A 26401-nucleotide genomic window follows, 5' to 3' on the forward strand; every position below is an offset into this window, starting at 1 on the left:
GAGCCGCGTCTAAAAGGCAAAGGGGGAGGTGTTGCTTCAATTTATAATAACGTTTTCAGGATTTCTCAGAGGGCAGGCTTCAAGTATAACTCGTTTGAAGTAATGGTGCTTCATATAACATTATCCAGAGAAACCAATGTTAATGATAAATCCCCTGTTATGTTTGTACTGGCTACTGTATACAGGCCACCAGGGCACCATACAGACTTTATTAAAGAGTTTGGTGATTTTACATCCGAGTTAGTTCTGGCTGCAGATAAAGTCTTAATAGTTGGTGATTTTAATATCCATGTCGATAATGAAAAAGATGTATTGGGATCAGCATTTATAGACATTCTGAACTCTATTGGTGTTAGACAACACGTTTCAGGACCTACTCATTGTCGAAATCATACTCTAGATTTAATACTGTCACATGGAATTGATGTTGATAGTGTTGAAATTATTCAGCCAAGTGATGATATCTCAGATCATTATTTAGTTCTGTGTAAACTTCATATAGCCAAAATTGTAAATTCTACTTCTTGTTACAAGTATCGAAGAACCATCACTTCTACCACAAAAGACTGCTTTTTAAGTTATCTTCCTGATGTATCCAAATTCCTTAGCATATCCAAAACCTCAGAACAACTTGATGATGTAACAGAAACTATGGACTCTCTCTTTTCTAGCACTTTAAATACAGTTGCTCCTTTACGCTTAAGAAAGGTTAAGGAAAACAGTTTGACACCATGGTATAATGAGCATACTCGCACCCTAAAGAGAGCAGCCCGAAAAATGGAGCGCAGCTGGAGGAAAACAAAACTAGAGGTATTTCGTATTGCTTGGCGGGAAAGTAGCATATCCTACCGAAAAGCATTAAAAACTGCTAGATCTGATTACTTTTCTTCTCTTTTAGAAGAAAACAAACATAACCCCAGGTATTTATTCAATACAGTGGCTAAATTAACGAAAAATAAAGCCTCAACAAGTGTTGACATTTCCCAACACCACAGCAGTAATGACTTTATGAACTACTTTACTTCTAAAATCGATACTATTAGAGATAAAATTGCAACCATTCAGCCGTCAGCTACAGTTTCGCATCAGACAGTGCACTATAGACCCCCTGAGGAACAGTTCCACTCATTCTCTACTATAGGAGAGGAAGAATTGTATAAACTTGTTAAATCATCTAAACTTACAACATGTATGTTAGACCCTATACCATCTAAGCTCTTAAAAGAGGTGCTTCCAGAAGTCATAGGTCCTCTTCTGACTATTATTAATTCCTCATTGTTATTAGGACATGTCCCCAAAACCTTCAAACTGGCTGTTATTAAGCCTCTCATAAAAAAGCCACAACTTGACCCCAGAGAACTAGTTAATTATAGACCAATCTCGAATCTCCCTTTTCTGTCCAAGATACTAGAAAAGGTGGTATCCTCACAATTATATTCCTTCTTAGAGAAAAATGGTATATGTGAGGATTTCCAGTCAGGATTTAGACCGTATCATAGTACTGAAACTGCTCTCCTTAGAGTTACAAATGATCTGCTCTTATCATCTGATCGTGGGTGTATCTCTCTATTAGTTTTATTGGATCTTAGTGCTGCGTTTGACACAATTGACCACAACATTCTTTTGCATAGACTTGAACACTTTGTTGGCATCAGTGGAAGTGCATTAGCATGGTTTAAATCGTACTTATATGACCGCCATCAGTTCGTAGCAGTGAATGAAGATGTATCATATCGATCACAAGTGCAGTATGGAGTACCTCAAGGCTCAGTTCTAGGGCCGCTACTCTTCACGCTTTATATGTTACCCTTGGGAGATATCATCAGGAAACATGGTGTTAGCTTTCACTGTTATGCTGATGATACGCAGCTCTATATTTCCTCGCAGCCCGGTGAAACACACCAATTTGAAAAACTAATGGAATGCATAGTCGATATAAAAAATTGGATGACGAGTAATTTCTTACTGCTAAATTCAGAAAAAACAGAGGTGTTAATCATAGGGCCTAAAAACTCTACTTGTAATAACCTAGAACACTGTCTAAGACTTGATGGTTGCTCTGTCAATTCTTCGTCATCAGTTAGGAACCTAGGTGTGCTACTTGATCGCAATCTTTCCTTAGAAAGCCACGTTTCTAGCATTTGTAAAACTGCATTTTTCCATCTCAAAAATATATCTAAATTACGGCCTATGCTCTCAATGTCAAATGCAGAAATGTTAATCCATGCATTTATGACTTCAAGGTTAGACTACTGTAATGCTTTATTGGGTGGTTGTTCTGCACGCTTGGTAAACAAACTACAGCTAGTCCAAAATGCAGCAGCAAGAGTTCTTACTAGAACCAGGAAGTATGACCATATTAGCCCGGTCCTGTCCACACTGCACTGGCTCCCTATCAAACATCGTATAGATTTTAAAATATTGCTTATTACTTATAAAGCCCTGAATGGTTTAGCACCTCAGTATTTGAATGAGCTCCTTTTACATTATACTCCTCTACGTCCGCTACGTTCTCAAAACTCAGGCAATTTGATAATACCTAGAATATCAAAATCAACTGCGGGCGGCAGATCCTTTTCCTATTTGGCGCCTAAACTCTGGAATAACCTACCTAACATTGTTCGGGAGGCAGACACACTCTTGCAGTTTAAATCTAGATTAAAGACCCATCTCTTTAACCTGGCATACACATAACATACTAATATGCTTTTAATATCCAAATCCGTTAAAGGATTTTTAGGCTGCATTAATTAGGTAAACTGGAACCGGAACACTTCACATAACACCGTACTTTCTACATCATTAGAAGAATGGCATCTACGCTAATATTTGTCTGTTTCTCTCTTGTTCCGAGGTCACCGTGGCCACCAGATCCAGTCTGTGTCCAGATCAGAGGGTCACCCGGATCCAGTACGTATCCAGACCAGATGGTGGATCAGCACCTAGAAAGGACCTCTACTGCCCTGAAAGACAGCGGAGACCAGGACAACTAGAGCCCCAGATACAGATCCCCTGTAAAGACCTTGTCTCAGAGGAGCACCAGGACAAGACCACAGGAAACAGATGATTCTTCTGCACAATCTGACTTTGCTGCAGCCTGGAATTGAACTACTGGTTTCGTCTGGTCAGAGGAGAACTGGCCCCCCAACTGAGCCTGGTTTCTCCCAAGGTTTTTTTCTCCATTCTGTCACCGATGGAGTTTCGGTTCCTTGCCGCTGTCGCCTCTGGCTTGCTTAGTTGGGGTCACTTCATCTACAGCGATATCGTTGACTTGATTGCAAATTAAAACAGACACTATTTCAACTGAACAGAGATGACATCAATGAATTCAATGATGAACTGCCTTTAACTATCATTTTGCATTATTGAGACACTGTTTTCCAAATGAATGTTGTTCAGTGCTTTGGCGCAATGTATTTTGTTTAAAGCACTATATAAATAAAGGTGATTGATTGATTGATTGATTGAGTTGATTTTTAGCACTTACACTAAGTGGAAATGGCTGTAGTTGCATTCAATGCAACTGATGCAAGGCTGCCAAAGATTTCCCCTGGTGGGTGGGCTGGTACAGTTTTATGAAGAAAAAAAAAAAAATAAAATATATATATATATATATATATATATATATATATATATATATATATATATATATATATTAATTCAATACATTTCCAGGCATATTCAGGCTACATTTCTGTATTTAATATTTAGCTTGTTATTGTATCTATTCAGTGTTTCATTAAAAGTTGCAATGAAGTATAATAAAGTCATTAGATTTTGTGTTGGAACAGAGTTTGCTGCCAATACAGTAAATAATTTGTTTAGTTTCGCATGGTATACTGTAATATAAAATGCTGTATTTGATGACATCTGTTTCCTTTCTTTAGATGCATCTCATATCGATAATTTCCTTTATCTGTAATGAAAATAAATGCCTTTCCAATCAGAGATGTGATGTGAAAAAGAGAGTTTCAATGAATTTGGCAAAAGGCAGATTTGAACTGTGCTTGTTTATGTTGAATGAAATAGCTTTGGGTATTCATGTACTATTGGAAGTTTCCTATTTAATTCACGTATTGAAATGCTTTAATGTCAGAAAGAATCAAATGTAGCATCCCATTTGACTATCATAAACATTCATCGCGCTACACATAGTTTGCTGACAATTCTAGAGTTTCAGACAAATACATGCTTAATTAACTGTGTGTAAAACATACAATATGCATCAAATGATTGTTCTTATCTAGCCTATAAATACAGTACATTAGTGACAAGACAAAGGGATGTAGTTATTGTGAGAAAAGCAGCAATGATTGTCCTCTCCACCATGTTTATGCACCCAACCCAGAAACTATTTCAGAATTTAGTAGTAATTTCCCTGTAGTAAATACGACTTGAGAGACAATCATGTCTAATTTCCGATTAGGAAACTCATTTACTTACGATAATTCTGATAGCACCACTAATATTAATGATAATCAGGTGTCTTTTGAATCTTTTGAATTTGCTTTAAGATTGAACAGACACTCCATTTAATTTTAAAGCTTTTGCATAATTGTAATAATTGTAATATTAATTTATATGCTATTAATATATTACTGCAATATTTAATATCTTAAAAAAAAAAATCCTTAAAATTCTACAAACAACACCCGATAATGATACCGTGAAATTTTATTTGAAATTTTAGCAAATTTATTGAAAATAAATCACATGTACATGAGTATTCACAGCCTTTGCTCAATACTTTGAAGTAGCGCTGAATGATTAAAAAAAAAAACACATGTGATTTAATGCGCATCTAATCATCGGTAAATCTCCATCACCTGCGCCCTCTCACATGGAGCAGTATTTACTACACAGAGCTGTTGTTCACTGACGGAGCCTTTCTTAAACTTTTTTCAGTCGGGGCACCTTTCAAAAGTGCATAATATCTCAAGGAACCCCAGTGTAAAATAGAATTTAAAAACACTGCATAACCCAAATGTAAATGTCCGGTTTATTTAGACAGGACAGTAATGACCAGAGCATAATACGAAATGTAAATAACAATAATAATAACAACTTTATAGCAACTTTAAAAACACAGGTTTGTAAAGTAATTCACAAAATAATTAATCGGAGACATAAATGCCATAAAACCGTAAGAGGTGGACTGCCCAATACAAGAACCCAACAACAAATCCAGACCAGGAGAACTAAAATGAAGTGCAGGATGCCGTTAAAATAAAATAGTGCCTTCTCCCAGACTTTAGCGGATTTAATCATCATTTGTTTTTGACGGCTTTGTTGACTTTTCATTCTAACAAAATATTCAGGATCCTTGTCAGCAAGTGTTGATCGATGATTGGTGGTCAGGTGTCGTTTAAGTTTGCTCGGAAACATCCCTTGGTTTGACAGTTTCATCCCACATATTAGACACAAAGGGAGAGGGCATGTTGCATCCCCAGTACTGATGAAGCCAAATTTTAGTTTTTTGTCATTGTATGTTCTCTTTTTAGCCTTGTCTACCTTTGCGACCTTTGGTGCCGACTCAGAGCTGGTGGAGGAAGTAGTAGGCTGAGGCTCCATTTCACAGTAAAAATTGTCCGGTTCTTGTGGGGCTTTTCTTTTAAAAAAAACGATCCATGCTGCTGTTGCTTGTTTCTTGCTCTTTGTGAAATCAAATGTATTTTCGCTGTTAAATTATCAAACAATGTAGCCAACTGCACAATCACGCGACCCTGGTGGGGACGTCATGACAGTTACTGATGTGAGACGGATTTTTATATATATATGTATATATATTTATCTAAAATGAATTTACAATTTTATTAATCCGTTCATATGTTTAACCCTTTCAAACGTACGTTTAAAATATTCTGGCTGACCCCCTAGTTTAGCTGTATGCACGATGGGCGCCACCATCGCCGCCGCAGACGCAGTTCAGAGATTCGGATCTGTTGGATTTACAACACGTGAATTCATCCACTTCTCCCAAAATACATAAAAGTAAGTGGCAGGTGAACTGGGAAATGAATAGAGTAAACTTTAAAGTTACTTACACAATGTGTATCTGATATGAATAAAACTAAATATAATGGAAAGGATTATTATTGCCTCTTCCTTTGACATCAGTGTTTATTTTACAAACTCTAAATGTATTGTTTTTTTAGTACTTATATGTCTGAAACCTAAAATAAACATTATGTGGCTGAAAGCACCCACTTTGAGAAAGGCTGCACTGACAAGCTGCACAAAAACATGGTCATTTCGTGCATCCTGCTCTGCTCCATGTGAAAGCGCGCAGGTGATGGAGATTTATAGCAGATTACAAAACTCGCTTTATTGGCAAGATGTGCATTAAATATTTTCGAAGCACCTTTGAGTCAGAGTATGATGCTACAAGCTTGGTACACGTTTTTGGGAAGTTTCGCCCATTCTTCTTCACAGGACCTTTCTAGCTCCATCAGGCACAGCCATTTTCAGATCTATCCAGAGATGTTCAATCAGGTTCAAGTCTGGGCTCAGGCTGGCTGCGGTGCCTGCTTTCCTCCAGACATGACGCTTTTTGGCAAACTCTAGGCAGGCTGTCATGTGCTTCCATCTGGTCACTCTATCATACAGGCCTGATTGGTGGAGTGCTACAGAGAAGGTACTCCTCTCTCCACAGAGAAACACTGGAGCTCTGTCAGAGTGACCATCAGGTTCTTGCTCACCTCCCTGACTGAGGCTATGCTCCCCCGATCACTCAGTTTGGCCGGGCGGCCTGCTCTAGGAAGAGTCCTGGTGGTTTCCATACTTCTTCCATTTCCAGATGATGAAGACCACTGTGAACTTTGGGACCTTCAATGCTGTAGAAATGTTTCTGTACCTTTCCTAAGATTGGTGTCTTGGTTCAATCCTGTCTCAGAAGACTACAGACAATTCCTTGGATTTCATGGCTTGGTTTGTGCTCTGACCTTATATAGTGTGTGCATCTCAAATCACGCTCAGTCAACTGAATTTACCATATGTGGACTCCAATCAAGTTGTAGAACATCTCAAAAGATGATGGAAACATGATGCACCTGGGCTCATTTTGTCTTTCATTACATGAATACTTATGTACTTGAGTAATTTTTTAGTTTTTTATTTTTAATACATTTGCAAAGATTTCAAACAAACCTCTTTCACAGTGTTATGGGTTGATTTTAAAATTTTAAGGAAAATGTATAATCCGTTTTGGAATAACATGGCTGTAACATAGCGAAATGTGTAAAAAGTAAAGCAATGTGAATACTTTCTAGATGCACGGGTATGGTAGCATGCCATTTTGAACAAAAAAAAAGAGCCAAATCTTGCATTTTGTTTTCATATCTTTGCTTTATTCTTTTGAGAGGTGACCTAAATATTTGCGGCTTGGAAACAGATGGGAAATTGACAGGCTTGTGCTGCAGTACTCTGGTTGTTTCACCCTCCAGGTCTTTGAGCCAGTCACGTGACTGAAAGCCATAAATATATACTGGATACTGCAGGAATCGTATGAGTAGTGTGATTATATGAAATTTCAAACACAGCAACTTTCAATGAAGTGCTTGAATCTCCGCACTCCACAAGAACAACAAACGTGTAATGACTTGAAAACCAATTGTTTTAACTGAAGTTTAATATTAAATATAATAAAAATGTCACTGACCAGTGCACTGATTACTGAGCTAGGGAGCTGATTGAGACACACCCTGAAATTTAGTTTAATGTATATTTCTTTTTGTTAATTATTCTCATCTCAAACAGAACAAAGCCCCTGCTGAAGCAATAAAGATCCATGTGACACGGAATTATAAAGATGGCATTTATTAAAGAGGAGAGTGAAGACATGAAGATAGAAGCATTCAGAGTCAAACAAGAAGATTTTGAGGAACAAACAGGTTGGTTTTCATTCTCAAAGCTGAACTCACTCATTTGATCCTTTTAAAAATGTCCAGCTCTACAGAAATTAATGATATTAAAAATGTATTTTATTTGGAAAATGGTTTTACAAACACAATTCCAAAAAAGTTGGGACACTGTACAAATTGTGAGTAAAAACAGAATCCAATGATGTGGAAGTTTCAAATTCCAATATTTTATTTACAATACAACATAGAAAAACATTTCATTTTAAGGGAAAAATAAGTTGATTTTAAATTTCATGGCATCAACACATCTCAAAAAAGCTGGAACAAGGCCATGTTTGCCACTGTTTGACATCCCCTCTTCTTTTTATAACAGTCTGCAAACCTCTGGGGACTGAGGAGACAAGTTGCTCAAGTTTAGGAATAGGAATGTTGTCCCATTCTTGTCTAATACAGGCTTCTAGTTGCTCAACTGTTTTATCACATCTTTCTCTTTATGATGCACCAAATGTTTTCTATGGGTGAAAGATCTGGACTGCAGGCTGGTCATTTCAGTACCCGGAACCTTCTTCTACACAGCCATGATGTTGTAATTGATGCAGTATGTGGTCTGGCATTGCCATGTTGGAAAATGAAAGTTCTTCCCTGAAAGAGATGACGTCTGGATGGGAGCATATGTTGTTCTAGAACTTGGATATACCTTTCAGCATTGATGGTGCCTTTCCAGATGTGTAAGATGCCCATGCCACACGCACTCATGCAACCCCATACCATCAAAGATGCAGGCTTCTGAACTGAGCGCCGATAACAATTGGACCTATTTTGACCTATAGAGTTTAAGCTGGCAACGGCGAATGGCACGGTGGATTACAGTATCATTCCCGTATGTGATGCAGTGCCGTCTAAGGGCCTGAAGATCACGGGCATCCAGTATGGTTTTCCGGCCTTGACCCTTACGCATAGGGATTTTTCCAGATTCTCTGAATCTTTGGATGATATTATGCACTGTAGATGATAACAACTTCAAAATCTTTGCAATTTTTCTCTGAGAAACTCCTTTCTGACATTGCTCCACTATTTTTCTCTGCAGCATTGGGGGAATTGGTGATCTGAGAGACACTACCACTCAGAGAGGCCCAATCATTTTTATACCCAATCATGTTGCCAATTGACCTAATAAGTTGCAAATTGGTCCTCTAGCTGTTCCTTATATGTATATTTAACTTTTCCGGCCTCTTATTGCTGCCTGTCCCAACTTTTTTGGAATGTGTAGCTCTCATGAAATCCAAAATGAGTCAAAATTTGGCATGACATTTCAAAATGTCTCACTTTCAACATTTGATAAGTTATCTATATTCTATTGTGAATAAAAAATAAATTGAGATTTGTAAATTCTTCCATTCCTTTTTTACTCACAATTTGTACAGTGTCCCAACATTTTTGAAATTGAGTTTGTATTTTTTGGTTCATTATTTTTTAAACATTATTGGTTATTATTTTTATTGTTTATTTTATTAAATAATCGATTGCACCCCTAATATCAATGATACACTTCATTAACTGGTTAGGTTGTTCAGTGTTGTCATGTTAAAATATAAACTGGCATATCATATAAACCGAAGTATCATCAGCATAAATGATAATGTCCCTCAGGGGGAATATGTACAAGGAGAAAAAGCTGAACACCTAATATTGAGCCTTGTGGCACTCCATACTTTGTGTTTAAAACACAGAGTGACAGTGGTCGGATAAACTATGCTAATTCTTGTGCACTAATGTCAACGTAAGAGTTTTTCCCCAATCTTTGCATGTCTGTAACTCAAGAAGTATTAAAAATATCTCAATATCCATTTGGATTATTGGTCTAAATAAACTTTTCCTTTGGTATCTACATTTGTAAGGTCCTGTCTTGTCTATTTCCAGAGATATTGGGATCTCAAAAACCAAATGTGGGTCAATTTGCATTTAGCGGATACTTTTTTTACAGGAAACCTGAAACACAAATAATTTATAAACTAGAGATGTATTTTTGTTTTTTCATTCTATAAAAATAATTGCATCGAACATACGTAAGTGGTGAAAACATTATTTCCAAAGTTTGCGTGGCTATTTTAAATACGCAGGACACCATCAAATTTGGCTTTTGCTTTTAGTCATCACTTTTAGCGTTCTTTTAGTGCTGTTTTAGTGCACGCCTGTTGCTACTTCGCCACGATCAGAAGAAACGCAACCTAGTCTCGTTAAATTTCAGTTCTTTTACTTTAGTTTCTTTTCTTTTCCATTGAGAGTTTCGTGTTCTGAGTTGTTTTATAATGCTGTGTCTCCGAGTCTGACCTCGAGTGCCCATCTGAAACAACAACCATTCCACAACTCTGTCTCTTCAGACAATGGCCATTCACAGATTTCCCAATATGTGATTTCAACGACTACTGAACACTTGCCAACCAGCAACCTCAGATAAAACCCTTTTCTAGACAACAAAGGGAACCCCCTTTACACAGGCAACGCAAATAATGTACCTCCAGACTCTGATCTGTACTGGTGTATCTAATATAATTTTAACCTCATTTAGGATCTCAATGTGAGGGTTAATTAAGTGATTGATGTTTGTTCATGTCTATGCAATTATACGTATTGCTGTAATCGTGTCTCCCAATTTTCTTTGAAACTGATTAAAATACAGAATCTTCTGAATAAACTATGGACAGAAAATCTATGCTTCTGCCAATTCAAGTTGAAAGGCAATTTCAGAGTATTTATGGTAGACACATTGTTCAAATTCAATATCAGATGCAACTGTTTTGATAGAAGAAAAAAATACATTTGTACTTTCAACATTATTTGTTCTCCAAACATTTCTATCTACTTACATTGATACAGGTATCAACTGTATGATATGTTCATCACACTTAATATTTCAACCATTGAAAATTGTTCAAATGTATCCAATGGTGCTGCATTGTGATCCACATATCTCTGGGACTGTACCATAGAACCTTACCAAAAGAAAAGCTTTAGAATATAAATATTAAAATTATGTTTATATAGCTTTAATACTTTGAGTTACAGCCACACAAACTTTAAAAATACAGAGTTTTCACCAATCAGACAGTTAGGTATGTTCGATGCAATTATTTTGACGGAATGAAATATAGATACATCTCTAATTTTAACATTATTTGTTGTTCAGGTCTTCCTGTATCAGAAAAAGTATCAGATAAAGTATCAAAAAAGTATCAGATAAATGCAAATTGACCCACATTTGGTTTTTGACCTGTGAAAATGTGTACAATTTAACATTTCATTCATGGAGCCATATTGAGATTCATATATCTCTGGAAATAGTCAAGACAGGGCCTTAAAAATGTAGACAAAAAAGTAAAAGTTTATTTAGAACCACAAACCAAAAGGATGTTGAGATCTAGTTAATTCTTCTTGAGTTACAGGCATGCAAACTTTGGGGGAGAAAATGTGAAAGTGCTTTTTCAAATTTTTTATAGTGTCCCCTTTGACGCATCATGCATCAAGAATTGCTAAATACAACAGATTTTACCAATGGACCTACAGATCTCTGTGTAAAAATAAACCAATGATGCTGCCATCCTTCTAAAGTAATTTTTATGAAATTGTAATTTGGCTATAAATCTCAAGTGAAAATTGCCATCTTGACCTCCCTTTGAAAAACTGGATTACTCCGTAAATGTACATCCATGACATTTAATATTTTGGATTTAATTTGTTTAATTTAATTTAATATGTTTACCTTTCTTTAGAAAAAATCTTAGAAGAATCAAAAATTTGAGCCGGGGAAGTTAAAATTTGTTTGATTTGATACGGAGTGACCCTAATGCATTTTATAGTGAAAAATGGGAATGAAAGTTGAGCATGGGTTTTATTATTGTAAACCATGGTCACAGTGCCACCAACTGGCAAAACTGTATTTTACGCACTTAAATGCACGTGCCCCCCATTTGTTAGAATGGCCCTGTAGTACTTGAGCCCATCATCTCTGCTTACAGCTAAGTTGTTGATTTTGATGCCTTAAATGTCTAAATATTTTGATGTCCATTGCTTTATACCATTAAACTGGGGTTAAGATGTATTTGTTTTTTTTTGTTTTAGACCTGATGGCGGTGAAAGAGGACAGTCAAGATCCCAATGAAACAGATGAGAAAGATTTGCATGAAAAACAAGATTTCTTTACTGGAGAAATTTCTTTTTGTTGTTCAAAGACTGAAAAGACGTCCTCTCAAAAAAGTGCTCAGAAGACTGGAACTCTGAGTCATTTAACTTGCCAACAGTGTGGAAAGAGTGTAAAATCAAGAGAAAACCTTAACATTCATTTGAGAACTCACACTGGAGAGAAGCCTTTTATCTGCCACCAGTGTGGAAAGAGCTTCCCACGAAAAGATAATCTTAGGATTCACATGAGAACTCACACTGGAGAGAGGCCTTTCTCCTGCCAGCAGTGTGGAAAGAGCTTTCCACGAAAAGATAATCTTAAGATTCACATGAGAATTCACACTGGAGAGAAGCCATTTGTATGTGGTCAATGCGGAAAGTGTTTCCCACATAAAGCAACTTTTTATACTCACAGGAGAATTCACACTGGAGAGAAGCCTTACACCTGCCAACTGTGTGGCAAAACTGTGAATCGAAAAGGAAATCTTACGGCTCACATGAGAGTTCACACTGGAGAGAAGCCTTTTGCATGTGATCAGTGTGGAAAGAGTTTCGTACGTAGGGAAGGCCTTAGTAAGCACATGGAGATTCACTCAAGTGAGAGCTGTTTTATTTGCCCTCAGTGTGGAAGTGTATTCACAGACAAGAAACTCTTTGAGAGCCATTTAATAACTCACATGGGACAGGAGCCTTTTATGTGTCATCACTGTGGAAAGACTTTCACGAAAAAAGCAAATCTCAAGACGCACATGAAAATTCACACTGGAGAGAAGCCTTTCACATGTGAACAGTGTGGAAAGAGTTTCAGACAGAAAACAACCCTTTATACCCACATGAGAGTTCACACCACAGAGAGACCTATTCGAGTATGTTTAGTCTAAGTTTACAGTAATTCCACAAACAGCACTGCACAGGCCTCCTCTGACTCTCATTGAGTCGTGTAGCAGTGGCATGCTGTCCGTGGCCTGCGTCACACTCATCTGATTCACACAAGGCTGTGTGACGAGCTCTAATATTCTGAGTCGCACACAAATGTTACTGAAAACTAATGCGTACGACTGAATGTTTTTTTAGGTGCACCAGTGCGACTGACCAGAGCATATTTGTGTTAGCGCTGAGGCGTGCTTTATAGGTTTCTAAGTGTATTTGCAGTGTTGAGAAATGTATCACAGACATAAACAAAGAAGACATAATGTAAATAAGAGATTCATCGTGCAGTTTAAAGAGCTTGATGGACTATAATGGAACTTTGTGAGATCGCGATGAACTAAGGAGTGACAGATTTAATGATTATAAAGGGAGTTTGTAAATGTGATATTGATTTAATAGGCTACGACAGTTCAATAAACAATAAGTTACTGACTGTTGTCTGTTTTTGCTTTTTCGTCAACGAAAATATTTTGAAACAGTCAAGTCATCTTTATTTATATAGTGCTTTAAACAAAAAAGATTGTGCAAAGCAACTGAACAACATTAATTAGGAAAACAGTGTGTCAATAATGCAAAATGACAGTTAAGGGCAGTTCATCATTGAATTCAGAGATGTCATCATCTCAGTTAAGTTGAGGACGAGGACGTCTTTGTGCTGTCTAAGAGGTTAAATAGTATCTGTGTGTAACCCTTCTCTCCCGGGTCCTCACCGCAACACCTCACAATCGCTCTTGGGCCTTGAACCCAGGTATCCAGCATGCGAGGCGGACGCACTAACATGGAGTCTAAATGGCTGAGCGTCTGTCACTAGTGCGTCTCTTGAGATCTGGGGGTGAGGTTTACCAGCACAGTACCTACTCGCTGGCATCCGTTACTCTCACACCCCAAATCTAAACCTCACTCCCATCTGGGTCACGGCACCAAATGAGACAGATCTTGTCACTTTTGTAACTGGATCTGGTCTCTCTCCCATATTCTGCTTTGTGATTTGACCAATTCATTCACACATCCTTCGTGCACTCAGAAGAACAGGAGTCAATGGGCTCAATTTCCCAATAAATGCAAGAACACATAATTTTGTTGATCTGTATTTACTGAAAAGTGAAATAAAATATCCTCTCAGTGGTGTTTCGCTGCAGACATTACACATCAACAGCACGCATTCCCCATAACAACAGCGGTTACACAACAACAGCCTATAACCAATAAAAGAAACGCAACACACGACCACATTTCTTATGAAACATGAGTCAATAATTAAAACAAAAGCAATAATAAACACAAAAATATATATATAAACATACCTGAAAAGTGAAATAAAATATCCTCTCAGTGGTGTTTTGCTGCAGACATTAAACATCTAAATAAAATATAAAATAAAATTAACAACCTCGTGGCCTTGCCAACGAGAGCACTATCAGACGGAAGTTCACAAAATGCCATAACTAATCAAATATATGTTCGTTGGATTAAATGGTTTAAGCCATTAGCATTAGCTAAACCAAATCACAAAATTCTTGAAATTGCTAATCATTTTGCGCTATAATCACACAAATATTGCATGAATTTACGTTCCAACATCGCGCATTGCCTATAGCAACTGCTGTGTTATGCTATTTTCCATCAAACCATGCATTTTTGTCTGCAGCTCCCAAACAAACCACATGAGGGAACTATTTTAACATGACATGAATAACTACTGCTGAATTCAGTAGGATTCACAATAAAACTAAATACAATTCTAACTCTGTTACATGTGCAATCATTCAAGAAGTCCTCACTGCAGCCTGTATCACAATGACATGGATCAGATCCAATACGTACTGGACGTTGTCACGCGCATGCGCTGTGGTGTGTTTCGGTGACATAGACGCATGTGCACAACCGATCTATGGATTATAATGCGCATACGTTGGTCTTGAGTGACACGCATGCTCAATATTGTATTAAGATGATGTTCTATCCTCTATATTAGTAGTACTGATGAATAGTAATAAGTAATTATTTACATTTATTTTAAGATCTATAATATTTACAGTTTCTCTACACACATGCAAAATAGTTGTCTAGACAACATTTTAAATCCCATTATTTTAGATAATTATTTGAGATTTTTTAAACTTAAATTTGATGGATTAATAGCATAGTGTCACCTCAAGTATATATTTTTTTTTTATGTGTCTATATAGAACATTTTAAAATAAAGCCATTTTATTCAGGTCATATTTGTAATGCGTACAAAATGCGTACATATTGGCAGGTTTGTGTCATGTTGGTCGCTGTGCGAATGTTTAAACCATTTCATCCACAAGGAGGGAAAATTATTTTCCAGGACAACGCAAACGTTTCCAGGACATTTTACTTTTTTTCCCATTTTCCATGTGTTTTCCAGGACTGGAAAATTGGTCTTTCATTTTCCAGGTTTTCCAGGACACGTGGGAACCCTGGTACTTATAATCACAGCGTTTTTACTGACGAGATGCACATGAAAATCGCATTCGATTTTTTTGCACAGCCCTAACATCTAGTTAACAAAGCTAAACAGCGTTGCCCTTTGTGTAATAAGTTACAGTAACTGTTAAATGCACCAACTTAAATAATAAAATACACTTACCGGTTGTGGTCCATAAACAACGCCTTCTCCAGACAAAGAGGGAACTGCTCCATCTTTCAAGAATAATCTTTGTGTGAATCTGGCATTAAACTGATTGAGAAAGTTGTCCTCAGCAAAATGTGCTGCACATAGTTTTACATGTGGATTATAATTTTCCGGAACCAAGTTAAACAAATTGTAACCATTGATCTCCAAGTACAGCTTCCCTGGGAAGCCCAAACAAAGATGATTGATAACAGTGGTTTGACGACATGGTGACAAACACAAACGCAACTTTTCCTCTTCTCCGTCGGAGCGCAACAAGGCCACTTTTTTGTGAATTCATGTGGGCGGAGGTTAGTCAAAAAACGGTTCTAGTGACGTCATTACTGCAGGAACTAGAGGGATGTAGTCCAAACGGGTCGTTCGTTGTAGGCGAATTCTGTTAAATAAAATATCTCGCTTGGCATTGAACTTTGAGCTTTAGAATTTTACAGATATTATTTATACTCTAACAACAACATTACACACTAACTAAAGTTTAAAATATGGGACCACGAAGAACGGGACCTTTAAATGTAAATTAAATTTACAAAATTATTCAATTAAATTATTATTCTTAATTTGTAATTAAATTGTTAAATTAAATTACATTAACAAATTTAAATGCTTCTGCCTGAATAAATTTCTGATTCAGTGCTAGATCTGTGAGTTTATGCATATTTTTTCTTTTATACAACCTAGAGAGACAGAATTACAATGCAAAGTGAATGGAGATAAAGAGGGAGGGAGGTTTAAAGAAAGAGGAAGAGAAAATGGGAGTGGGAGAGACTTGTTGTTTCTTGTGGCATCTCAGCAAAATGGCACACCTCAGATGAACCAGTCTTTTGGCACACCTCAGATGAAATACTGCCTGTGACAGTGTTTCGAACAGCTAGAACTCCAGGACCTCGGCTGATACCTGTGGAGTTGTACATTGCTCTAGAAATCTTTCAGCTATGTCTTTCACCCTCAGAATAGACGATTATTCAGAATTCGGGTGCCTATGCAGAACAAAATCAAGATGCTGCAAGGAAGCCATGGCAGGATAGATCCGTAAAGGAATCTATACTCCTACCTGTTGGTAGTAATTTACATGGATCTGGTAAAAGTTCCTGTTCTGACGGATTACTGGAATGGGTCCAGACTCGACAGAATAGGCTATCAAGGGTAATTCCAGGCAGGTAATTTCAAGCAATATCGTTGGCACTGCATCTCAGTGATCCAAAAAATTAAGCTGAGAACATGAAAAAAAGAGGAACACCATCCTATGATCGCCTTGGCAAACTGAAGCTGGTCTATCAGCAGATACATGATGTCTGCAAAACCTTCTTCCATCCTCATCAAGACATTGCAGTAGATGAACGGATGGTGGCATCTAAGGCGGGGATTGGATTTTTTATCCATGAGGGCAAATCCCCTGTGGCACTAGCAGAACAAAGTAAAGGTCTCTGCTATGAATTGGTGATGGTGCTGGTGAATGAAAAAAAATCTTAAGAACAGGCTACAAGCTTCATGTGAACAATTTCTACACCCAGCCCATCACTGTTTAATTCAATTCAATTCAAGTTTATTTGTATAGCGCTTTTTACAAAATAAATCGTTACAATCGTTGTTTAAAGACCTCATCCAGAAAGAGATCTGGGCCTGTGAGACAATTCGCAGCAACCGGGTGGGCTTTCAGCAAGCCACTGACAACAGACTGCCCAGAAATGCTCTCCTTGCTCCCCTTGGAAGTATGACATGGATTCGCAATGACAAGCAACTGTTTGTGTTGAATAGAAGGACACCAGGGAGGTGCTCATGTGCTCCTTCGTCCATTCAGCAAATGGAGAACGCACAGTGCAGAGGAGGATGAGGACGAGTAGTGGAGAATGGACGGAGCTGACTGTTCCCATTCCTGCTGCAGTGGCTGACTACAAGTGAGTTTAATTTATTTAGTGATGTTGTATAATGAATTGTGCAGATATGTTCACATTTACTTGGTAATGTTTGACTGATTTGTTAGATTTGAAATATGTCCTCTATTATTTTCCACACAGGAACATGGGAGGAGTTGATCTTTCTGATGCCCTCATTGGTTATTACACTGTTCTCCGAAAGACTATTCTACCACTTTATTGATATCACTGTGGTGAATGCGTTTATCATTCATCAGCAGATGGCTCTAGCATGGAACCAAAAACCCAAAACACAAAGAGAGTTCTATAAATTCCTGGTTCTGGAGCTTGTTGATTGGAATGAGCAGGTGCAGACTGACCATCTGGACGTTCTGGAGAAGTCCAGAACGGCCGTCCATCCAACTGCCGTTGGCCTGCTGGTTCATCAAAGAAAAAGTGTCAGATAAAGTGATAGCCGACAAAAGGGGGCGCTAATGCAATCTATTTTTGCTTATAAGAAACCAATCTGCTGTATATGGCCGGCAGTGTCTTTAGAATGCTGGATCAATTTAGACTCAGATGATCAATTTTAAAATATTTAAAATGTAAGTCACGTAAAGATTGCTTTCAGTTTATAATATTAATATTATTACCATCCAGGAGAGGTTGCTAGATTCCATCCGCTCCCCATATTAATATCAGCAAAGTAGGACATGCACTCTTACCTTAAAAACAGCATTTTCCAATCAAGATGGTAAACATTAGGTGTGTCCCCGACTAAGGATTTTCATAGTCAAATCGGTATTTTCGAATCTTGCCGATATTCGACTGATAGTTGAATAATGTTTTTGGGGGCGGGGCAAAATACTTTAGTATTATTAGCATGATCACTTGTATGACATCAAAGTACCTTGATGTCATACAAGTGATCATGCTGTGCATCCCTGCTTCGATTTAAACGCACCTATTAACAAGAGTCAAGTCAGACATTCAACTAACATAATCAATTATGTTAACACACAGGGAAAATGTGTAATGAACAACTTAATATAAATGGGGTAAATATATAAATGGAGTAAATGTTTTATGTTTTGATTAACAGATAGCTAACACTTAACGTTGAGGAAACCATAATAATTAACGATTTTTTTTACAATAGTGTTCTCATTATAACGTTAGCCTAAAATGTATATAAAATTATAATAGTATGTATATAACATTTCCAGTCATATTTATTAATATTCAGCATTTGTAGTTTGACCTGCTTGTGCTGTGCACTGAAGAGATATCACCGTAGTACTACAATGAAGCGCTTGACTCAAAACCAAATGTCAGGTTAATAATATATCTGAGACATATATATATTCCGGCTGAAATGTTTTGAAATCGCCTTCGGCCGAAAATAGCCCAAAAGTGGATTTTCGGTTTTCGGCCGAAATACTTTTATCACCGAAATTATACGGGTGATGGACAATGTTAAAAGTGAAAACAATGAAAAGTACACTCTTAAAGTCTGTCAGCACACGTTTCACTGAGAACTGTGTACTTTACTTGATCCGCGTTATAAAGACCATTAATTAAATGCATATAGGAAAGCCAAAAGGGTCAGAATTACGGTATAGATTAATCGCGTTTACATTCAAAATGCCATTTTTTTACGCGTTTAAAACATAAAAAACTGCATATTTAACGGGGTTTTAGTGTTTGAAAAAGCGCTGCTTCTAACACCGTTTGGCTTGCCACAGGACAGACGTCGTCTGATTGCATAAAAGCATGCGTTATTTAAAGCGTTTTGCTTATATTATAATGAGCCACGCTCACTGATTTCTATAACCAATAATTTTGAACGGTTCTCATCCAATCAACGATGTCCTGACTAAGACCAGACTAGTTTATCTCCGAGTTCGATTGTCATATTAATCATTCAGTTGACTGACCAGAAGAAACTTTATTTTGCGTTGTCAACAGACGCTGAACAATTGCACTCGACAGCTGACAGAAGATTCTGGGTAATACAGTCAACTTTAATGAGGTAAGGATTGCTTTGTTTCAGATTATGTAAAACATGGGCGCTGTCCTGCGACCTTTTTGCTCTAACCCCAGTTAAACACATCTGATTCAGCTAATCAAGCCCTTCCAGGAAGGTTTATTGCAAGTTGAGCTGAACTTTGCTGGATAGTGACTTTGTAGGACTGAGTTTAGACACCCTTGTTTCTGAAACTTAGATTTGTGTGCTTTCTTTAGCCCATTAAGTTGAATGTTCATATTCTATTTTAATTCATTATATTGATGAACATTTTGCATCCTGAAAATTCAGTACATAAAAGAGGCTAGAAACAATGCAATAAAGCATTGCATGGGAGAGGGAGGCTGATCACTGCACCAGAAGCCGATGAGTTACTTCAGGATCTCAATGAATATATAGCAGAGGTGCAAGACTATAGGCAGCATGGACAATATGGCTTACAACCACAAGCAGCACCATAATGAATAGCTTTTTGAATGCTATGGCCATGTATGGAGTGCCTTCTAAAGTCAGAACGGATAATGGAGGAGAAAACAGTGACGTCTGTGTGATGATGAACATTTTTAGGGGATCACAGAGAGGCAGCGCAATAAGAGGCAGGAGCGTTCACAACCAAAGAATTGAGAGGCTCTGGGGTGACATGTGGCGGGGATTGACTAATGTTTATTATAATCTCTTCCACTTCCTGGAGGCTGAAGGTATCTTGGACATAGACAATGAAATGCATCTCTGGGCTCTTCACTTTGTCTATGTGGATCAACAGGCATTTATCAGCCTTTACTCGACAGTGGAACAACCATGGGCTGAGAACGGAACAACACCAGACACACATGCAGATTTTTGTTTGAGGCTGCCTTGAACAACAAAGACAGCGAACCACTGCAATGGAAGAGATCTTTGGCAGAACAGCTGGGTCAGCAAATGAAACTGTTCTTCAGGCACCAGCAGCAGAATCAAGCTCCCAGGAGTCACCTGTGTTTGACTGGCCAGAGGGACTAGCTGTTCCTCAAAGTCACTTCACGTTGGACAGTGCTGCCTTAGAGCAACTTGTTGCACAAATAAATCCACTTGGTGGTTCAAGGGGACAAAACGGAGTGGATGTCCTTCAAAATTTTTTGTCTCTTTTGAGTCCAAACCACTGAAGTTTGATGTGGAGTGTGGATGGATCCACTTGTAGATATGGTTTGAGTAACTATTACAATGTGTAAGAATGGTTAAAGGATTAGTTCACCCGAAAATTACATTTCTGTCATTAATTACTTTACCCTCATGTTGTTCCAAACCTGTAACACCTTTGATTGTCCTTCTACCAAATTAAAGGGGTCATGATACGATTTTCAATTTTTTCTTTCTCTCTTGGAAAGCTCAGTTGCAAAGACTAAAGTCTCAAACCCAAAAATATATTCTCTCTGAGAACTGCCACGCCCCACTAAAACATTTATTTTGCCTTCTGAAAGTATATGCATTTAAGAGTCTTTAAGATTACTTGCAGCAGAACACCAACGCATTTTATAGATGAATGAACAGCACTCTCATCCACCCTCAATATCCATGGCTGAAGTGACTGCAAGCAAGGCACTGAACCCCCAGTTGCTCCCTGGGCGCTGGATATTACTGCCCACTGCTCCAGGTGTGTGTTCACTTCTCACTGCTGTGTGTGCACTTGGATGGGACAAATACAGACCACCAATGGGTTACCATACTTGGCAAATGTAATGACTTTCATTTAGCAATGAGAATACTTTTTGTGAGCAAAAACAGACTTTTTCAACCATATCTAGTGAAGGACCATCTCAGAATCCTGATTTGCTTTGATTCTTAATGATATATTTTTTTTTACTAATTACTCCCATATTGAGTCTTAAATATCTCAATTTGTGTTTTGAGGTCTAACTAAAGTCTTGCAGGTTTTGGAAATCATATGGGTAAGTAATTAATGACAGAAATTTCATTTTTGGGTGAACTAAACCCTTCAAGATGGTGTGACATTTTTAAAGTAACAACAAATAGCAAGGTCATCATTTGGAACTTGAAAACAAGTTTAGAGTTCCCACATTGTGATATTGTTGTACATCACCAGAAAATCTTTACCGGAACTGTTCCTTAAAAATGTTTTTTTTTTTAAATGTTTCATCAGAACATCTATTTTATATGAAATACTAAAGGTATACATGAGTGATTAAAGCCAATGTGGCGAGTGGGGCGGGGCCGAGAGGCGTGGGAACGAGGAGTGAGGCCAGGTGTAGTGATTGGAGATGAGCTACACCTGCGCCCCACCCCTCGTTCCCACGCCTCTCGGCCCCGCCCCACTCGCCACAGCCAACATTTCTCAACATCTGTGGTTCTTGTGTTCCTTGGTGCAGGGGCTGGGTAGGTGGGTTTTAAACACCTCAATTTTATCTGTTAATCACAAAGATATGAACTGTAATATTGTACTTTTATATATAGTTTCCTGATTGTGTTCTCCAGGTCTTACCTGTTGCTCCCTGGTGAACTCCAGACAACAGTTAGTAGTACTAGTTCCGAGTGGAGTGGAACCTTCAGAATGTGCTCTCCACTTTGCTGGAGCAAATATAACTGCTCACATGCTCTGGTGTGTATGCCGGTTTACCTCTCTATCTGGGTGTGGACTACAATAGGTGAAAACCTAAATGGGGATTACCGCTGCACATACCGCTGCCACAGTGCCGCGTCGGGAACTGTAATTCAGTCGCGTCTTAAAATCATCCGTGAAACTACTGCCAGGTGGCGCAAAAGGACGGATTGTGAAATGAATGTAATTGTAAAATGAGATAAAAGGAGGAAGTAAAACAACAATAACATTATGATATAACATTGTAACATCTTTAAAAAATATTAAAACATTTACAGTGAGTTAATTTCAAAACATAGGATAGTCTTAGGCTACAGTCTACTCGTCAAAAATTAAAAGAAGACCTTTTCATTCTCCGGGTTCCATATGCAGAGCGAAATGAGAACGGTGCAGCAATTAGCAATAATTACTATGAACTATGTTATTATTATTGATTTTTTCAAACTACAAACACTTTGCATTTTTCAATTATGCCTTATGTGTGACCAAAAATTTAGTATTTTCTGTTTCAGCTGTTTGAACGCACTGGTGCCTCACGCACATATTCACTGGAAACAGCAGTCGTTCACCAGACATTCAGCATTAGCAGTGGTCCACTTACTCCACATATTGTTAATTATGATTTTTTTCCCATCGATACTGAAACACGCGTGAACTACAAAGCCTATTTTACCTTGATGTATCTGAAAAAATCCAAATATGCACCTCATGCTCTCAGAACTACATGAAGTAAACAAATATGCACCTCATGCTCTCAGAACTACATGAAGTAAACAATAAAAAAAGAAGTGTGTTTATGCACCAGGTGCCTTTTGATGGTGTAAAGTATGGATGGTCTAAGTGTGAAATGCTTGTCTTTTCTTGATGGTAGAGCCAGTTTAAAACCTTAAAATCCTGTAAAAAAACCTACTTTGCATCGAATTTATGAACTTAAAGGGGGGGTGACATGCTCGTTTTCACTCAATATCCTGTTAATCTTGAGTACATATAGAGTAGTACTGCATCCTTCATAAATCCAAAAAGTCTTTAGTTTTATTATATTCATAAGAGAAAGATAGTCTGTACCGATTTTTCCCGGAAAAACACGACCGGCTGGAGGCGTGACGTGTGGGCGGAGCTAAAGAATCACGAGCGCGAATAGGCTTTTGCGTTGAGAGGATGTGGAAGCTGTGACATTACCGTGAGGGAAAACCCATCGTCCAAAACAAACCTTGGCTTACAGTCAGATTCAGCCGTTTATTTATGATCCAGAATCAGATCCAGAGGCTGAAACTGAACGAAAGCAGCAGCAGCAACGACTCGCTCCGAGCGGGGCTCGAACCCGGGTCTCTGGCATGGGAGGGGACGCACTAACAAGGAGGCAGAAATATTTTAAGCAGTTTTACTCACCGCCTGCGGTTCCAACACACGATCGTGACCCTTTTTCCTTGGGATTGCATCATCTTTAAGAAATAAATGATACGCAAATCCGTCGTCAAACTGGGCCATGTTTGTAAAACAAGCATCTTCGAAATGCAGAGAACAAACACTTGCACAACTCCGTTGATGCTCTGTAAAAATAAACTCCATCCACTGGTCCCTTAATGCTGTTTTTTTTTGGTAATCTGTGCAGGGTTGTCTTGCCCTGGCAACCAAAAACACACTTCTTTTGTGACATTTCGCGACGCTCTCGCTCTGATCAGTGAATGTCTCAGTGCTCTGCTATACGGGAGCGCGCGCTCTTCCGGCAGAAGTGCCTTAGGACCCATATAAGGAAATTCCGCTCCATCTAACGTCACACAGAGCCATACTCGAAAAAAACTTTCCGAAACTTGTGACAAACCGGAAGGAGTATTTTGGGAACAAAAATACTCCTTCAAACGTACAACTTAATTTTTGAAACTTTGTCCATGTTTAGCATGGGAATCCAACTCTTTAACAGTGTAAAAAACTCAGTAAGCATGAAATAGCATTTCACCCCCCCTTTAATGTATTATGAACCAAAAATGCAATACCAACTTCAAATAACCTGCAGCTCGCTGGAGGGCTCAAGCTGCATAATCATTTCTAAAACTTCAGTACAAGTCAAGCCCTTTCTCGTGTTGCTTGCTGCTCTTCTCACCAATAAATGACCAGCACGATGGCATGCAAGTGTTTAAATCCACATACTTTGCTTTTGTTTAGTCTATACTTATCACCACAATCAAAAGGCAGCAGGTGCATAAATACACTTTTGTTTACTCCTTGTAGTTCTGAGAGCTGAGGTGTACATTTTGATTTTCTCAAATACATCAAGGTGAGTGTGCAAAGGTCTCTCTCACACACACCCTCTCTCTCTTTCTCACACACAAACACATACACACACAATATAATATTCTGTTATACTCCATATAGCTTCATATACAAGTCAGAAACTAAGCTTTTTTTTTGCACAGGCCTATCTAAAGGGTTAATGGTCCCACCTTGTGATCAACTGTAAAAATAACAAATGTTACCTCTTCCCAATAGAGAAAACTACCAACAATCAAGAATCTCACACACACACAAACACTATAATTTGCTGTTATACTCCATATAACTCCATATACAAGCCGGAAACTAAGCCATTTTTTGTACAGGCCTATCTAAAGGGTTAATGATCCCACCTAGTGATCAACTGTAAAAATAAAAATTTTTCCCTCTTCCCAAGAGGGAAAACCACAAACAATCAAGAATGCATGATTATATGGTGTCATGGCTTTGCAATCAAAAAATGTCGTTATAATGGAAGTCAATGGGCCAAAAACAGCCACCAACAACAAATTAGGGAGAAAAAATTGTAAATCTAATGCTGCACAAAAACTAAAAATGCATCAAAGCCAATTTTGCTATTAATCTTTGACATGCCCAAGACTGTTATAAAGAGTAAGAAAAAAATCCAGCCACAATTACTTTTATATTGAAAATAAGTCATTTTGTGTGTTTTTTCCCCCAAATCAGTGACATCATTTATGAACTTGCCAATTAAAGTTAAAATCTTGGATTTTTTAAAAACATTTGGTAGTTTTGAATAGGACTGAAGTTGATGAACAGATTTCTGCAAAAAAAAAATTAGAAAAAATATGAATCTGACACATTTTTACAGCAGTTTAATTGAGTGGATGTTTTCATCCTGAACATAACGAAAGGGTAGTGAATTTGAACAATCCACAAGGGTTAAAGGTTAGTGATTTAGGAGGTGGAAATACTGTGAAATACTATACTAAGTATACTGAAACTAGGAGCGTTTACGTTAACGATAGGTAAAGCTTTTAAGGTAGGCTATAGTTAAAGAACAACATAGAGTAAAGTCCAGCCCAGATCTACTGCAGGACAAATAACCCGATATAACCTATCTTCTAGTTTATTCTACCTGCTAATAAATCACAAAGTTTTAATCTTATTTCTTGATCTTTTCCAAAATAGGGCTATTTAAATTTGGACTTGAATGGAATGTCACAAATATTAAATAATTACTTCATATTTGTGAATGGTAAGAACTAAACCAGAAGCAGACGAAAAGAGATTTAAGGCTAAAGAAACTTGATCTTTATTTTTTCAAAAACAGATCTCGTCAGCTTATGAAAATTGATTGGTTTGCAACAGATATAACTTTCTAATGACTTTTTTTTTTTATGTGGAACTCCAGCCTAACTATTTTATTTTTTTCAACAGTTTAAATTTTACAATTAATCATTTGTTTTGGGACTGTGTATATTAGATGGATTGTGAAATCATTTAAGATGGCTTAATTTTATTTCTTGTTGGTATTGCAACCATCATATTTATGTACGTTCATTATTTATTACTCTCTTGTCTTGTATAAGTTCTTGTTATTGTTGCATAATAAAAAATAAATTATTAAAAAAAGTGATGTATGACACAGTCTCTAGCCTATGTTTTTGGTTTGGCAGAACGTTCCCTCAACGTTAATTTAAAAAAAATAACATTTATAACGAGTTCTAATGGATATTATAATATAACTCCTATCAGCTGTATATTGTCTTTCGAAGGCATTTTAATATGTTTGTCATATAAAAAAAATTACACAGTGAGGAGTCAAACTCTTCCATGTAGTTTTGGCACACTTCTGGTTAATCAAGGCACAAGTGACGGTGAGAAAATCATTATTCATTTGCAGTGTATCATTCATACAGAATATAGGATAAGCAATATATAGAAATCGTTGTGATGATTGTGTCTGCTGCACAAGTACAGAAATCATATACATGGTTGATCGAACACGTTTTGAACATATATCAGATTTCAACACCGCATTACTGGCCTAACAAAACATATTTATGT

General features: G+C 37.6%; 2 protein-coding genes across 2 annotated transcripts in view; one reads left to right on the forward strand and one right to left on the reverse strand.

The window, feature by feature from the left end:
* The window catches only part of LOC127955913 (NACHT, LRR and PYD domains-containing protein 12), a 389353-nt gene that overhangs the window by 294122 nt on the left and 68830 nt on the right, over window positions 1–26401 (reverse strand). The gene's annotated exons all lie outside the window — the stretch shown is intronic.
* LOC127956022 (gastrula zinc finger protein XlCGF8.2DB-like) lies at window positions 7436–14109 on the forward strand. Its single transcript, XM_052553776.1, has 2 exons — window positions 7436–7889; window positions 11979–14109. Exons 1-2 carry the CDS (start codon window positions 7808–7810, stop codon window positions 12917–12919), a joined length of 1023 nt encoding a protein of 340 aa, XP_052409736.1. The 5' UTR covers window positions 7436–7807; the 3' UTR covers window positions 12920–14109.

The sequence above is a fragment of the Carassius gibelio genome, chromosome B4 (assembly GCF_023724105.1).
Source record: "Carassius gibelio isolate Cgi1373 ecotype wild population from Czech Republic chromosome B4, carGib1.2-hapl.c, whole genome shotgun sequence".
Taxonomy (NCBI): Eukaryota; Metazoa; Chordata; class Actinopteri; order Cypriniformes; family Cyprinidae; genus Carassius; species Carassius gibelio.

Excerpts from the sequence above, each read along its gene's own strand:
- LOC127956022 (XM_052553776.1), top strand. The coding sequence starts at position 7,808 with ATGGCATTTATTAAAGAGGAGAGTGAAGACATGAAGATAGAAGCATTC. Across the intron at positions 7,890-11,978 it reads AGATTTTGAGGAACAAACAG|ACCTGATGGCGGTGAAAGAG; the intron begins GTTGGTTTTCAT and ends TTTTTGTTTTAG.